The sequence below is a fragment of the Xenopus laevis genome, chromosome 9_10L (assembly GCF_017654675.1).
Source record: "Xenopus laevis strain J_2021 chromosome 9_10L, Xenopus_laevis_v10.1, whole genome shotgun sequence".
NCBI classification, from domain to species: domain Eukaryota; kingdom Metazoa; phylum Chordata; class Amphibia; order Anura; family Pipidae; genus Xenopus; species Xenopus laevis.
Window position 1 is genome coordinate 33,730,388 of NC_054387.1, and position 16,749 is coordinate 33,747,136.

A 16,749-nucleotide genomic window follows, 5' to 3' on the forward strand; every position below is an offset into this window, starting at 1 on the left:
TCCCCCCAATAACCCCACTTCCCGTGAGCTGATAGTGCTGTGCTGGGAACAATGTACCTACATTAGGAGCACACGCAAAGACATTTTCCTTATTAATATTTCAATTATTTTATGGCCGCCTGCACAACATGCTACAATTTCTATTTCTACAAAAGCGTACTTTCTGCTTTTCAGTAATCTGGGGAAAGGCAGTTTAATTTAGTCTCATCCTTACCTGCTGCGTGTGCCATAGATGAATTAGTCTCAACATAAAGAAGAGGGGAGTTCACAGGATAATAGCTTTTTGCGGCAAGCAACTGGGTGTTTTTTTTTTTATCTCAAATTAAAGTTTGATATCATTCACCATAAAAAATACTTACAAACCTATTGAAAATGGGAATAGTGTACAGGTATATTTAATTAGGGGAGAATTGTCTTTTTCAACATATTCTGCAGGAGAAAATGACTCCAGTCCAGAAAATTACGTTATTGTATATATATTATGGAGAGAGAGCATCTTTAATTACCATTTATTTGTTTAATTACAAAAAAAGTCAAATATTTAGCTGGTTTAGTTACAGTCCTCTGTGTATGTACCCAATTGGCGGCCATGGTGGAAAGAAGTTGTTCGCTGAAACAATGACATTGGTTTATGCCAGTTATTTCCAAACATTTCCTCAGTAACCTTCGGCCCCCAAGAGAGCATGTTTGCTGGGTATTCCCAGAGGACCAAAGTTAGATCTGTCAGAATTAATCATCTGTTTATTGATCCACGTATGCTCATTCCGCTATCTATTTACACAAGTAAGTCTGGGTTCATTGCTTGTATTCTGCTCCTTGTGATCTTGGCCGAGTCATTTAATCTGCCAGTGCTTCACGCAGGAAAGGTTAGGTTATCAACTCTAGGGGGCACAGAATTAAATGAAGACAATCTTAGCTACAGGTATGGGCTCTATTACGTGCCAGGCTTGGAGCATGGGGTTTTCCAAATAATGGGTTACCATGCTTTTAAGTCTACTGAAAAAAAAATCCATGCCACCAGCATAAATCTAAGATAGCTTAGTTACTATCAAGTAAAAACTGCTACTTTATTATTATAGAGAAAAGGGAAAAAAATAAGACGAAATCTGCTTAAGTCGGACTGGATAATGGGTTTCTGAATTACAGATTCCATACTTGTATTGGTGTATTATAATACAGAAAGCTGCTGTATGAATACCCACAGACAGCTTTCAAAATGTCCCCTCAAGTCCCCCTGTATTTTCTCCACTTCCCTCCCACCTCTACTCTCCACTTTACTGCTTTACCACCCTGTTCTCCAACATTTCCCTGCTTCCTGCAGAAGCCCAAATAAAATGACATTGTTAGTTTGCAGCCTCCCTTACAAGTGTATGCCGTGCTGACACAACTAGATGGGCACTGGGCAGCTAAGGTGCATAATGCGTTATGATATGTGCAACTGCGAGTGAGTATGGATAAGCAATGGCAAAGGAAGTGGAAGCAGTGTTGGACCTGAGACCCAAGGGTCCATGTGTTGACCTGACCTCCAGGGCCCCTGACCACATCCACCCTCCCCCATACATATACCTGCTACATGGACCTAGTATTTTTCCAGGTGTCCTAGTGGGCCAGTCCGACGCTGATTGAAATGAGCTGAGACGTGTGATGGACATCTTGCAGTGCTGGGTTGTTGTGCAATTCTGCAAAAGATATAGAGCATTAGTTATCCTCTTCACAAGACCAATTAAAACGGCTTATATCTGTATTATAGGGTAGATGTATGCAGTGACTTCTCTGAGCAAACATCATTTATCATGTTAAATTTTAAATGAAACTATAGGAGTGATATGGCATATAACCAAGAACAATTTTCTCAAATCAGTATCTATAAAATACATCCTATAAGGGAAGCTCATGTTAAACCTTTGGGTTTTGGTTCTACAATATGACCCTGTAAAAATGGAACCAGGTTAAACCTTACATTTGCATATTTCCCAGGAAATCCAGAATGTGATTAGGAAATCAGAAGCCAAGGTGCTTTCTGTCTGCTTGTGTTTCGATGTTTTTTTTCCTACGTATGTCCGATTCACATTGTGATCCTTGGGTATGTATTGCTGGAGGACAAAGACACAAAGGAGTAGTGCATGCAGCATTTTTTAATCTGTCATAGCTATAGCTATATTAATACTCTGCCTTCCTGCAATTTATCATCTGCTTCCAGTAAAAGGCCTGCTATCTGACATGTGTTAGGTGAATGCTTGGAGAGAGAAAAAAAAATCAACATATTGCCAAAAGGCCAAAATGCTCCGTGGACAAACCCTAAATAGAGTATATAAGTGTGCAATATTTATGAATATTTAAGCTTCGTGTCCATAGAAAGATAAATGTATTGATGCATATTATGCAATGTTTCAGTGGTTTATGAATGCCTCTTGCTTAGTCTGTACTTCCAAAGGCATTTCTCTTCCAGTTTGATTTTAATCTATCATGTAGAGTTTGCTTATCAGTGTAACCATGTTTTTTATTGGATAGTCAAACCCACTGAATTATTTGGAAATCTGTAGGCTTTGAAGCAGAGCTTTAGAAGAGCTGACCATTGAGCAAGTGCAGTTGAAATGTTGAAGGGGCCACAATGGGGAAGCCAGCAGTTCTGCCTGCGGTCATAACACAGCATGGATTGCCCTTTCATGTACAAGGGACCTCTTTTAAACTCAGAAATCATTTCAACACAAGAAAGTATGAAATAACTTTTGTTCATATTTGATACTTTGGTGGGAAATGTATACCTGTAACTTTTTGCAATCAGTGCAATGTGCCAGAAAGGGTGCGAACCAGCATGTTCCTCAATGCAATATTCGGGAATGGTAGGCATAGGATGGTACGTTGACGCTTCCTTGGTCATAGTCATTTAGACATGCTAGCAAGGGAGTGTCCATGCGCAAGTCACAATAGGGCCCTGTAATGCCTGTCTATGCTCCATGGATGGGTAATTACTCTAGAACTTGTAGTCCAGTATGTTTAAAATATACAGCAAGAACCAAGGGATAGGGATAGGGCTAGGCATACCAAATGGACCCAATTTGAGCCATAGGTAATCCCTTCCACAAGTGGATGACACAGTAACAGCACTAGTCAGGGGATAACCCAACGGCTCAACATTATTTTCAATAAAATAAACCGCAAACCTTACAGATCGAGTTGAAAACAATAAACACAAACAAGAAGCCAAAAGTAAAACGGAGTCCGTTGTGTACAAATTGTCCTTATTATACAAAATCTGTAGCGATTCTCTTCGGGATACAAGCAGAGGTTGCTTCCAAGTATTCATCATTGATGTTCTATTAAGTCATTGTAATTCAGATCATTGATCCCTCTCCTATGACATAATTTCAAACAAGATACAAATAGTTTCTTTGTAATAGTATGAATAAATGATATGTTGTACATTGCAGCTTGATCAATCTCGCTGCGGTTGGGTAAAATAACATGGCCAAGGAAAGAGCAGCTTGTTCTTTGGTGCCAGGGGCCAGCGCTGAAATGGCTGCTTTGTATTAAACAAGAAAAAAATAGAGAAGATGAACCTTGAAGAACTGTCAACTGTTGGTAAATAATAGTCCAGACTTGTAGATCTACATCCGTCTGGCACGTATTACAAATAGCAGGGGGATGGATTGGTATGATACCGCAAAAAGCACTGGCTGAATGTTTTGTCATACCTAACTGAACCCTGCCGTCTATAGTAGAACGTTTTAAGATTAAATATAATCTTCCATTTCACATCACGTTTACAAAGTTGCTTTTGCGCTTTCCGTTGAGTGACAAGCCAAATGGGGCGTGAAAATAAAGGGCAAGTAAGCCTTTAGATTGAAAAACACTGCCGCCAAATCATCTGCTTTTTCTTCCAAATGGTCAAAATTAACATTTTATTAGTGTTTATTAAACAGGAAGTTTTTTTTCTCTAGAACCTACTAAATTGTGCAGTTCTTTCAGCTGATTGTCAGTTAACTCTAGAAGATGCTTCATATAATAGCTATGTACTACCACAATATATTATTGGCAGCTTTGTTCCTAGTAGTACCATTTCTCAGCTGCTCTGCCTGGAGGTGAATTCTCACCATATGTTGCTATACACACACATTATGATCCATTGAACAGGAAAAATACTTATGAGTTGCAGTAATAGTTTAAGATCCCTTATTTTAAGTTTGAAGGGATCAAGCCAGTATCCAGATACGGGATATGGGACCTGTTATCCAGAATGCTCGGGACCTGGGGTTTGCCTGATAACGGATTTTAATTTGGATCTTCATACTGTAACTCTACTATAAGTTATGTAAACATGAAATAACCCCAATAGGCTGGTTTTGCTTCCAATAAGGATTAATTATATCTTTGGATCATATCTTTGATCTTTTGGATCAAGTACAATGTACTGTTTTATTATTACAGAGAAAAAGGAGATCATTCTTAAAAAAAAAATGTCTTATTTGGCTAAATTGGAGTCTACAGATTTTTAAAAAGTTTAAATTATTTAGATAAAACTGAGTCTATGGGAGACGGCCTTTCTGTAATTCAGAGCTTTCTGTATAATGGGTTTCCAGATAGATCCCATACCTAAATATTATCCTGTTCTGCTTGTAATCATGTACTGTTGGCCAGACAAAGTACCCAATCATGACTATAGCAACCAGGAACACTGACACTAAAGGGCATAAGGGCATATTTAGTAATGTCTCTATATACAGTAGATTTGTTTATTTTGCATGCTAACAGCTGTGACAGTGACTCAGCCTGCTAATATTTCCCTGGGAATAAGGACATATTTTCCGATAAAAAAAAAAATAGGGGGAGAACAGTACATAAGCAACTGTGCAGTGGTTCAACACACAAGACATAACAAATGAGAAATTCAGAATCAATAAGATGAAAGTATAAACCTACGGCCTCAGCATTCTGCGTCATAAAGGACAATTTGTTATGAATTCCACAGAGAGGGATGCTGTGATTTCGGTGCATAACCCCTCATTACACAACAGAAAAAAAGTATAAGAAATTAGAGAAAAAGAAATCATGTGATTAGATGAGTCATTCTACACCCATCAGGCAGACAACTATACACATGGCTTGAATTCTTGTTGCCTATGGGGAAGGGAGCAGGCAACTCTGTTTTGTGGCTTTTCTTGCCGTAGTTTAGTAAAGATTAATATATATACAGAATTAGTCCCATATCACCTTAGTCCATATACAGCAGTACTGGTAGTCACCATATTCTTAGAGAAGGAAAACTCTGTAAAACATATGGTATAGCTGTCCATGTCAACTGACCAGTCAAGGGATATCAGCGCTTTAACCACCATCAACAAAAGTAAACTATGTAAACCTTATGGTATAGCTGTCCATGTCAACTGATCTCAACTCAGTTGACTATTTAAGAAAGTTTCTATGAGAGTAGGTTAAAATAGCATCTTACAGTCTCAAAATGCATGCCTAGATTAATTAAAGCTGTACTGTTGGCTCTTGGTTTCCCTATATCCCATCACGGCACTTGTAACGGAGGGGGGGGATGTAATAAAAGTCAGTTACAGAAGAATATGTGCAATGCAAAAAATTATTAATTGCGTGGAAGATATCAAGGTAATAGGAAGCTTGGTCCAAAGCAATTCTCATATTGGATCGCTTCCAAGCCTCTGCTGTGATAGGGATACGATCGATCGATCAATCAATCCAGAGTCAGATGCTTAAGCTCGGAGGAATTTCTAAGGTAGAGTAAGGGGCTGTATAAAATGCAACAAGAAAATGAACTTAAAGGGGACTTAACATCCAGAGAGAAAAAGCTGTGTAATTAAAGCCATTTTGACATAGAAGATAAGGGTTGGGTTTTTTTCCGGGCAAAACCGCTAAACTGGGCAAAAAAGTTAGTTTATCCCTTTTGGTTAGCAGCACCAGCACCGTGTTTGGAAACACATTTTTTGTTGTATGTTGAAAACCATGCTGCAGAAGCCGGCAGTTTCCCCTTTATTTGAGCTTACTAGATCATCTGCAGTCTGTGCGTTGGGAAAGTGTGCTAGTCATCATCTGCAGCTGCTCTGCACAGGAGGATTTGGTTACTCCTGAATGCAACTGGCTTTGATGGATTACCTGCCGAGCACTGCAGATGCACACAGCTAAGCTGGGAGCTAGCAATGGTGCTCCGAATGGATCTTGCCTTTCTTTTCTTGGCGCTCTTTCAATGTGTAAAACATTCCCTTGCAATTAATACTGCCTTCGTTATTTTAGACACGAGGAATATATATATAATAAAAATATATATGGTCAGCTTTTAAATCACTCAGCTGAATCCCAAATAGAGATATAACATTAGGACCAGGTGAAATGTTCTTGACGTAAATTGCTGGAATGAACCGAGTAATATAATAATAGTAATTAAGCCCCTTCAAACATAGATGGACAGTTTACTTATGCCCTTGATTTAAACCATTTTTTTTAAATCATTGATTATTATGAATTAATTTCCTTCCCTTGTGATGGTTGTGCCAGGAATAATAGGAGCAATAGAATGACACTGTCCCCAGCAATGTATGTTCCATGTAATAGCATTCATGAGTTTTGATCACCATGCATAAAAACTGTATGTAATGGGGCTTAATTTGCAGTGGTGCAGCCGCATTGCCACTAATACAAGGGACACAGTCTCATTTGTGAACACAGAGCAAAGTTGCCTTAGTACAGTAACCCGAGCCTCCAATCAACAATAAGCTTTGATTAATCGTTCTGCAGATATACAGAATATTTCATTGGTTGCTATGGGTTAATGCACTAAGGCAAGTGCCATTGTTAGTAAATCAGCCCCATGTGAGTCAGCAGATGTGCTTATATTCTTTCCACAAACACTCTGTTTCAGCTCTGTGTCTCTTTAAGCAGCTCTGGTTAGAGTTAAAAAATAACAAGCCAAATAGTTGGTGGGTGCATTATTTGTGCTGCTGATTTTCCCTCCTCTGGACAGTGGACCAAAAGCAACTTGTGTCATCTCTAGATGCTGTGCAGCTCGGCGCGCTCTGCTTTATATTGATGCCCGGAGAGTGCCGAACTTGAATTTTGTTTTCTGTCTGCGTAATCTGTAACTTCCTACTCGTTGAGCCTTTGCCCAGAATTGCAGGGAATGATATCGGGCACGGTTAAAAATCGATGACTTAGTAGTGCACAGTAGTTTCGAGGTATTGATGTTTACATGCCTCTCCATCAAAGCTTCTCTTGTTCATTGAATCTCACCTAGCGCTTGGACATTCAAGGTCCAAAGGTGTCAAGAACCCTCTGCAACGTATAATGCATTACGTATGCTCTAAACAGGATGCCTGCAAATACACAGAGTCATTAATAAATACATTACAAAACATTAGTTTCTTGTGCACAACATCTGTTCACATAGAAGCTGGGAACACAGTGTAGTATGCAGTGCAGATGGGTGGACTTTTAAGATGGGGATTAGGTCCGGTTGGAATGTTGCCCACGGGACTATGGAAGCTTAGATACCTGTTACAAAAATGCTTAGAAATGGAGCCTAGTTCAGGGGAAACTTGAGTTCAGTTCCACTTATCTATCAGCTAATAACTAACTAAATAGTTGTCACACAAGAGAACCAATCTTTCCCTTATTCATATACACACACACACATAAGATACGTGATCTGCTCTCTAGTTGCAAGCTATACTGTAAATATAGCTAACTTGTGCATTGAGCTGTAATTTTAATTAAGGAAATCCATTTGTGGCTGTTGCTTTGTTTACACAGGTGATAAGTGGCTACAATTGGAGCTACTCATGCTTAAAAATTCCAAGTAGAATAACAATGTAAACTGTTAGGGACTTTGAGAGAGATGATTTATTTTTGGAGTTAGGATAACTGTGACCATATAATTGACTTTTGCAATTGTTTTTTCATGTAAGCTGGGCCTGCAGGCGTTGCCATTACGGTGAGTTCCCTGCTAGCAATATGTTAATCAACAACAGGGGGCAGAAGGGTGTGGGTTGCATATAAACCCCTTACACTTAGAGGGCCTGGCTGTATAGTAGAACACATTGAGCACCAGTAGATATAGTATAAGTATCCAACAGGCTTCAAAAACCTGCACTCTTAGGAGGCTACAACCCACTCTCAAATCGGGGAAACACTACTTCAGAGGCCAGTTTTGGAAGTGGGTTGCGCACCCTCTTACCCCTTCCTCCTCCCTTTGACCAAGATCTATATAAAGAGAAGAAACAGACGAGGCAGGAGTTTTTTCTCTAAAATGTGGACCAATCAGTCTCAAGTTCTAAGACGTCTAGATATGGGATCCTATACTGGTATAGTAACAGATTTATAAGAGAATCACTAATCAGTAGAAAACAATCCACCATTAGTACCAGAGCAGTCAATAATTACTTACAAATATATGGAGTAACTTTTTTCTCCATATACCTCACCCTGCTCTTCATACACACTTGGTGCTCCTGTGATGGTGGCCCTGCCTATGGGGTACTAAATGCACTATAAATCCTGAGTGGGATATAGGCTTCTTGTGTTGCTCACTCTTAACTATCTTATGTGTGTAGAGCATTTCAGCATGTATATGTAAACTTATTCAGGCTAACCCTTTTTCTATTGGTGTCCAAGCTGGCTTTGGAGCTTGTCTACCTTTGGAATCTCAGTACTGAACAACCAAGTGAACAGTCTACACAACCAGCGTTCTTTATGTAATGGATAACACTGTCCTGGTGATATGGGACACCAGACCTTCCCAAAAGTATACACAACAATAATAGGGCTAATTTGTGCCCCTTCGCTACTATTTCTGCTATAGGGAAACACTCATCCAGTCTGGGTTATATGTTCAATTAACCACAGTAATGAGTCTCAGACATCTAGACTACATCACCTTGTTTAAACCCTGTTTATTGTTATTGCACCATTTTGTTTTTTGTTGGTTCTAATTCTACATCTAATTTTATGTGAAAACACTAAAGTTTGCATTGCAGGTAGAATAAGAAGGTCTCTCATTGCCCAGCCAACCAAGAGTCAGAATCTGACTTTGATTCCAATAGCCAACTGGTTCACATTTCCAGCTGTGCTTTTAGTTAACCAGTAAAGTTTATTTTTTTATAACTATAAAGAGAACTGTGATGTTATCAAAGCTACAGAGTACAAACTGATTTGAAAGCCGATGCACGCAAGGAATGCAACTTTTGGAAAGCCTTGTAAACACTAATTTATGTGTAAAAATTCCCTAGTGCATCATTATAGTGTTTCAAAACTTCAGCCAAATATATGACTCTCCAGATGCAGTATGGCTTATTCGGCTTTAAATTAATTAGTGAAAATAGTATTCATTCAAGGATGATTTTTGGATATTAAGGGGCATATTCCAGAAGATTTCATTACTCACAAAAAGTGTATAATTTGGCATTATTGTGTGAGTATAAAACTGTGGAGTTTGAAATAGTGGTTGCCATCTCCTTTTCCTTATAAACACTCTGTGGACAACAGTTATAAGGACAACGACAGTGAGTTTGGTCTCCTGTGGTTGGTCACAGCAGAAGAACGCTCAAATTTCCTATAAGTGTGTATTACAAACTCCGGTCTTTTTCAATATGTGGATAGTGGCCTCATTACAGTAGTCATAGAACATTATACCTTTTAGTCTTGTAGTATATCTTGCAAGCCGAAATTAGGAATTAGGTTTGGTAATTAGGGAGACTTGCACCTCTGTTCCTCCTCACAATGTAAGACTAATGGATGAGCTACAGTAAAGTTCTACTCTTTGACTCTGACCTCAAGCAATACATCACAGATATTGTCAGGGCCGTGAACAAGGATGATAAACAACTTGGTGCTGTGGACAGGTCCCCTGTGGTTAGTGGTAATTCTGCTGACTGTTAACTGTCACTTCATGCTTTTATTGAAGAAACATGGAAATATAAGTAATGTTTTTATTATTAAATAGTCTCATGGGCATTGTTGGTCATCCTGATAAAGGGTACACAATCAGACTCTTACAAAAGCGACTACAGGCCATGGATGCCCTCCTTCAAGATGTAGTTGAAAGTATAATTACCAGGGAAGAGTTGTCAGACAATGCTCCTTAGATACAGCTTTAGAGCTTGTGTCTCCCTATGATCCTCTCAACTGCTGGACAGCCGTTTAGCATAATATGTCTAGAATTGGTGGAGCCACGACAGAACATATAAAAGTTTTTTTACTGGGATATTTCCTAGGATAGTTTTATCGATAAATGAATTCTAAGTCCTAATTTTCTTTGGTGGATCCTTCTATCCCTTAGACCGGGAGTCCCCAACCTTTTTTACCCATGAGCCACATTCAAATGTAAAAAAGAATTGGGGATCAACACAAGAATGCAAAAAGTTCTTTGGGGTGCCAAATATGGGCTGTGATTGACTATTGGTAGCCTCTGTGTGGACTGGCAGCCTACAGGAGGCTCTGTTTGGAAGTACACATGGTTTTTTTGAAATTAAAACTTGCCTTCAAGCCATGAATTCAAATAGAAACACCTGCTTTGATGCAACTGGGAGCAAAATTAAGGGGTCGGAGAGCAACAAGGATCACTGCCTTAGTAGTGGGGCACTTGGTTCTACTAGTTATTCTCGTACTCTTGTTTGTTACGTGGGTTCATGAAGAGTGCTTGGTTCTGTAAAGGGAATATAGTGTGCAGCTTTGAAGCCAGTCACAATTCTCTAGGAACACTGTCCCTATAGAGTCAGTCTTGCAGGTAAACCAGATAACCCTATGTGATTTAAGTGGCCCTTACATGGCTCATAGAAAAACAAGAGCATATCCAATGAACTATTGGTACCAGAACTGAAAAATGTTCCTTAACAGTTAAAGTCAAAGCTCCGTGGTTGGTCCCACCTAATATAACATATTATTACCACCTTCTGTAGGTCTTTCAGCAGGACGGTCTGATGTTATTTGTTAAATGTACACCTAAAAATTGCTTTATAATGAGTACTTAAGGTCTCTAGTAGGAAAATGTTGTGTATATTAATATTATTGTTCCACTTTTATTACCTGAAGTGTTAGGTCACAGAAAGTTTACAAGTATTTTTCCATGGATGAATCTCACTCGTAATTCATTAGATCTTCCTTTGCTCTGCTTATCTGAAAGCTTTGTTAATTACTTAAAGGGATCCTGTCATCAGAAAACATGTTTTTTTTTCAAAACACATCAGTTAATAGTGCTACTCCAGCAGACTTCTGCACTGAAATCCATTTCTCAAAAGAGCAAACACGTTTTTTTATACTCAATTTTGAAATCTGACATGGGGCTAGACATTTTGTCAATTTCCCAGCTGCCCCTGGTCATGTGACTTGTGCCTGCACTTTAGGAGAGAAATGCTTTCTGGCAGGCTGCTATTTTTCCTTCTCAATGTAACTGAATGTGTCTCAGTGGGACATGGGTTTTTACTATTAAGTGTTGTTCTTAGATCTACCAGGCAGCTGTTATCTTGTGTTAGGGAGCTGCTATCTGGTTACCTTCCCATTGTTCTTTTGTTTGGCTACTGGGGGGGGGAGGGAGGGGGTGATATCACTCTAACTTGCAGTACAGCAGTAAAGAGTGATTGAAGTTTATCAGAGCACAAGTCACATGACTTGGGGCAGCTGGGAAATTGACAATATGTCTAGCCCCATGTCAGATTTCAAAATTGAATATAAAAAACTCTGTTTGCTCTTTTGAGAAATGGATTTCAGTGCAGAATTCTGCTGGAGCAGCACTATTAACTGATTCATTTTGGAAAAAAATATTTTTTTTTTCCCATGACAGTATCCCTTTAAAGGGTCTGGCTGTAGCTTGATATAATTAGTCTGCCCCAAACCTTGTACTGAATGAATATTTTTACGTTAATGTATATGTTTTTTTAAAAGGGAAAGTGATAACCTAAGTGTGTCAGTGTCAAGGAAGAACTGAAACTGGTATTATTGTTCCAACCAGTCCTTGGCATGACAGTAGCTCTATGGTCCCCCTGCACCAATGCTTGGTGCAAGTGTGGGGAGCATGCGTAGGCACAAGTACCTTTAATAACTTGGGTGAATAAGTGCAGCAACTGCATACATTTTTTCACAACCACAATTGTTATTAAGGTTATAGGAGCCTACTAATCTGAGATTGATAGTGATTGGACCAGGGTGTATTTACTATACAAATACACCTAGGGTGGCAGCTTTAGGGGGGGTGCACTTGAGTGCCAATATGGTAAATGAAAAATGTGCATTAAAGAAATGCTTCAGTGGAGGGGTAGGGGTGATGGTACTTGAACTCAGTGATTGGCGCATGCACAGTATACTAGCTCCTCTTTCACATGGGCCAATAAAACTTATGGGGGTGTGGCTGAGGTTCAGTGTCTATGGTGGCACCAGACTGATATACAGTAGAACCCCATTTTACGTTTTTCAGGGGACCAGAAAAAAATGGTGTAAAATCCAGGAAAATGTAAAATCAGGGAATGGTATTATGCATAATCTATGACCACCAAACAACAATGTAAAATGAGGGAAAACTTAAAATCAGGGGCTGTAAAATGGGGGTTCTACTGTATAGCCTTAAATAAGACCAATGCAAAATTCGTATTGTACCCTTACCGAAAAAGGTGACTCAGTTATTGTAAGTAGAGCTCCTTATATCTCAGTTCTACATTCAGTCATTTACTTAAAGATTTAATTGAAATATAAATAAAATGAGAACCAGCGCACTCTTTGTAATGTGCATAATAAAATATATATGGGGCATTACACGGCAACATTTTGATCCCCTTTGTCGTTTATTTTAGAAAGGTCCTACTGGGAACAGAAACCTCAAATTTACTGTATCCTTTATATTTATATATATATTTTATTATGTGTTATAGTACTGCAGCACCCTGTGTCGTGGGTGCTACAGTAAGTGGGTGTTGGCTCTGCAGATCTTCTCACTGATGTGCCTAAAAGCTGTTTGGCCTATGGGTATATGGGGTTTGATTCTAGTTTTACTGTACAGACTGAACATTCCAGGGCTACTGATGTCCTGATATATGAACCAAACAGATTAATTTGACCCAAGTCGTAAAGCTACTGGCCTGGGCCTGATTGCAGAAAAGGAAAGAACATTTTTGCAGATTCCTAATTAACCATTTACTTGAAATCACTCTGATGCTAATGAAGAAGCGCAGCTATTCATTAGAGACTTGCCAGCTCTGCTTATTAAAGGTATAGTGCTTCATTACTTCAGGGCTAATTGTATTAAACCTCTTAAATGTATCTCTTTGATTCATGTGGGCAATTTATCACTCTCCCAAGAGACCAGCGGCATCTGAAATCACCTGATCTCCTCGCTGCATCTGTTTGTCCAGCAAATGTGCACCGAGATAAAAAGAAATTGTGCAACCGCTTGAATGCAGCTCTGCACTGCTAAACTATATGGCTTGGGCTGCTTTCATATACAGTTTGTACTGATATAGGGGAAATAGGGTGATTACACATTGGGAGAACATAACAGCGAGAGGAGAAAGATTTATTTTTTTTTGTATCTGAAACACTTAGGATGGAGAGGCAAAGTTGCCCCTGTTCTATAGGAGAAGTTAATTTTTCGGTTGCTTTTGACACATAAACTCATGGCAGTTAACGTTAGTGGAGGCAAAACATGAGATTTTGTTAACGTGCTTTCAAGTGGAACCATGCGACTTATACGTTTGACAGTTCTCCTTGGTGATTACAACAGGGGGTCTAACATGAAAAGGAGATTCTGCATTATTGAATTACCAATGTCACTGTTGGATATAAAGGTTTTCATTAGGTTGTGGCATCATTTTGTTTTATTGCAGCCTGGGAATATGAGAATATAACATTTCACACTAGTATTAAACCGCAGCACATTGCCTTTAATCAGAAGCCAAGGAACTCTATGCTTTTTCCGTGTGGGAACAATCTAAAGTACCGGGAGAAAACCAAAGCAGACACAGAGAAATCACTCCTTATAGGTAGAGGCCAAGCCAGAATCAAACTTAGGAACCCAACGCAGAAGTGCTACCCACTGTGGTGCCCATGCCTTCAGGCTGTTCAAAGGGTGCACACAGTAAGGGTCACTTGCACAGTTTAATGCAGTGTGTGAAGTGCACAAAAGCACACATTCAGGCATTTGTTGTGATATTTTACACACTGCAGCTGACTTGGTTAACCAGTGCTGTATTGGCCAGGGTGAACATGTAGTTGTCCCCCTCCCATCGCCCATCCAAATTAGGGAGTGATAGATGGTGGCACGGTTTGGCTGTTGTGCCCCTTAGCTGTTGTGCCCCTTAGCACTCTAGCAATCTAAATGACCCCCAATATATATTGAGCTCCCCTACCTCTCTGGCACATAGATGAATCCCACCAGCACACAACTAGAAATAACTCCATGAACCAGCGTCCCAATGTAGACGATCTCCAGGGAAATTTGTATTCCGAGCACCTTATTCCAAAGGCACGTGCTTAACAATATACATTTAATGCAGAAAATGGATTCCAAGGAGAAATGAGAAACTCAATTGGCATCTTTTTTGTCTCTAGTAAATTCAATTTCCAGCGTATAGGCAAGTTATATAATGGATGATGTGCATGCAGGGTTTGTTCAATACAAATGCTGGTAGATGATGAAATAGAGAGACGGCTTGTAAAACTGCTCTGAATTGGGCAAATCTTGGACTTTTTAAGCATTAGCGAGGATTTTTAGGTGAATAAGGGTGATTTTAAATGACTGTAATTAAAAGCTATGAGAATACGTGACTCAGTACAGGCGCGAATTTGTATATGTACTTATTATTACAGACATGTCCCTCTGCAGTGGGCAAAATCTCCCAGCATTCATAGCCAAGCAATGCTTAGGATACACTCCTCTACATTGCATATGCACTACTCATGGGCTGAACAATATACGTGCAATTATGCCAAATAAGCAATACTTATTATAGTCACTAGACCGCAGGCCAAATGGAAGCTCACAGGTTGCTTGTGGCCCTCCAAAGGTAATATAATGACCCTCCAAAGGTAATATAATGACCCTCAAGGGTTCCGTAGGCTACTTTTTAATACATCATCATTTTAATAATACAGTCATCAAGCATACGGCTTAAGGAAAAATCAACCCATATAAAAAACAAAAAACGGAACAGCATTGCACTAGGCCATACCTGTATATGTCTGGCTGAGCAGCATGTATTTATAAAAACATAATGCTGATGCATAATGTAAGCTTTTTTTTTCCCAAAGAATCAATAATTTCCTCTTTTTCCTTTTAATGCATGTTTATTACACGCTAGCAAACACATACATTAAATATACATCAATAGGTTGTAGACATAAGAGATGTGTAAGCCTGTCATAAGTAATGTTTGCAATTTTTAAAATGAGAATAAAATGGCTTTTGCTGCTCACAAATGCATCGCAATGGCAAACAGTCAAATTGACTCCCTAGCTCGAAATCTGGATGGGCTGTGCCATATAGTCTATCAGTAGCCTGATTAAATCATCTCATGCCAGATAGTCCTGGCTTTAAAGTAACTTATGTATCTTATATTCTGGAAGTAGCAAAGATTTATCCTTTATGTCAGGGGTGTCCAAACTTTTGGCTCGCAGGGCCACATTGGAAAAAGAAAAAATTTGTCTGGGGCCACACATGATATACACAAACACGTTTGATTTGTAAAAGTAAAGGAAATACACAGAAAAGAAATACAATGCCAGTTGGATAACCAGATGGAGCTATATACTGTAATATGGGACACCTGGATATTAAATAGACTTATTATTATTACTAACTGGACAATGGGCAGAGTCCCCCCCCCCTCCTCCTATATCCTTTGCGACATGACGTTTCCTCGGGAACCAAACTGGGCCGCATTCATATGCATCCTGGGCCGCATTTGGCCCTCGGGCCGCAGTTTGGACACCCCTGCTTTATGTATTTTGAAATACTGAATTGTAGGCTGGATAGGAAAGGTTAGATGCAACAATGTTCCTGCCTCCGTAGCAGTTTCGTTAGATGTTACCCATAGAGAACTGTTCCGTCACCAACTGCACCTCCCTGGCACAAAGTAAAAACTGCATCTTCTATAACATTGTTTTTTTCTTCCAAAGATTGTTTAGTGTTTTGAAACCAAGTGCATTTGAAAGAACTGCAGCTTAGAATGTGGAAGATATATGTTTTGCATTCCTCTTTGATGTTCTAAGAAAATAGAGGAATTGAAACTGATGCATTACTGTCATTTTCCAACCCCAAGTATTAAAAAATATATGTCAAAATGTTTAAAACATGTGCCTTGAAATACCTGCCTTCTCTCACCTAGGGTAACCAGGACACCTCCGCACCTCCAGAAGCAATGGCACAACCATATTCTACCACACAGTACCCACAACCCCCACAGAACGGGCTTCCAGCAGAGTATGCCACCCAGCACCCTCTTCCCACGCCGGATTACTCCGGCCAGACTACAGTATCGGAGCATGCACTGACCCTGTATACAGCAGGACATAGTCATGGAGACAAACCTCAAGGAATGGAATGGTCAGCACACAGTCTGTGCAGGGACCACAAACACCATGTACCCGGTAAGACTTTGGCCACATGGTAATTAACGCCAATTTAGCTGTGATGGTGACTAACCGACGCCAGCTTGTAGTTCAGCTCCAGGTAAAACAAAGCAATGGTGACGAAAGCTAATGGAGCCAAAAAGCTAAAAAAAAAAAAAAAATCCCACGTTCTCCTCTACTTTG

The 16,749-nt window shown here is 39.5% G+C and overlaps 1 protein-coding gene across 1 annotated transcript in view; it reads left to right on the forward strand.

The window, feature by feature from the left end:
* Positions 1-16,749, forward strand: part of LOC108701018 (RNA binding protein fox-1 homolog 3) — an 81,746-nt gene that overhangs the window by 37,788 nt on the left and 27,209 nt on the right. The window contains exon 2 of the mRNA XM_041577348.1: positions 16,323-16,574. Within this exon, the coding sequence (XP_041433282.1) occupies positions 16,323-16,574 (252 nt within the window). The remainder of the gene's footprint in view (positions 1-16,322; positions 16,575-16,749) is intronic.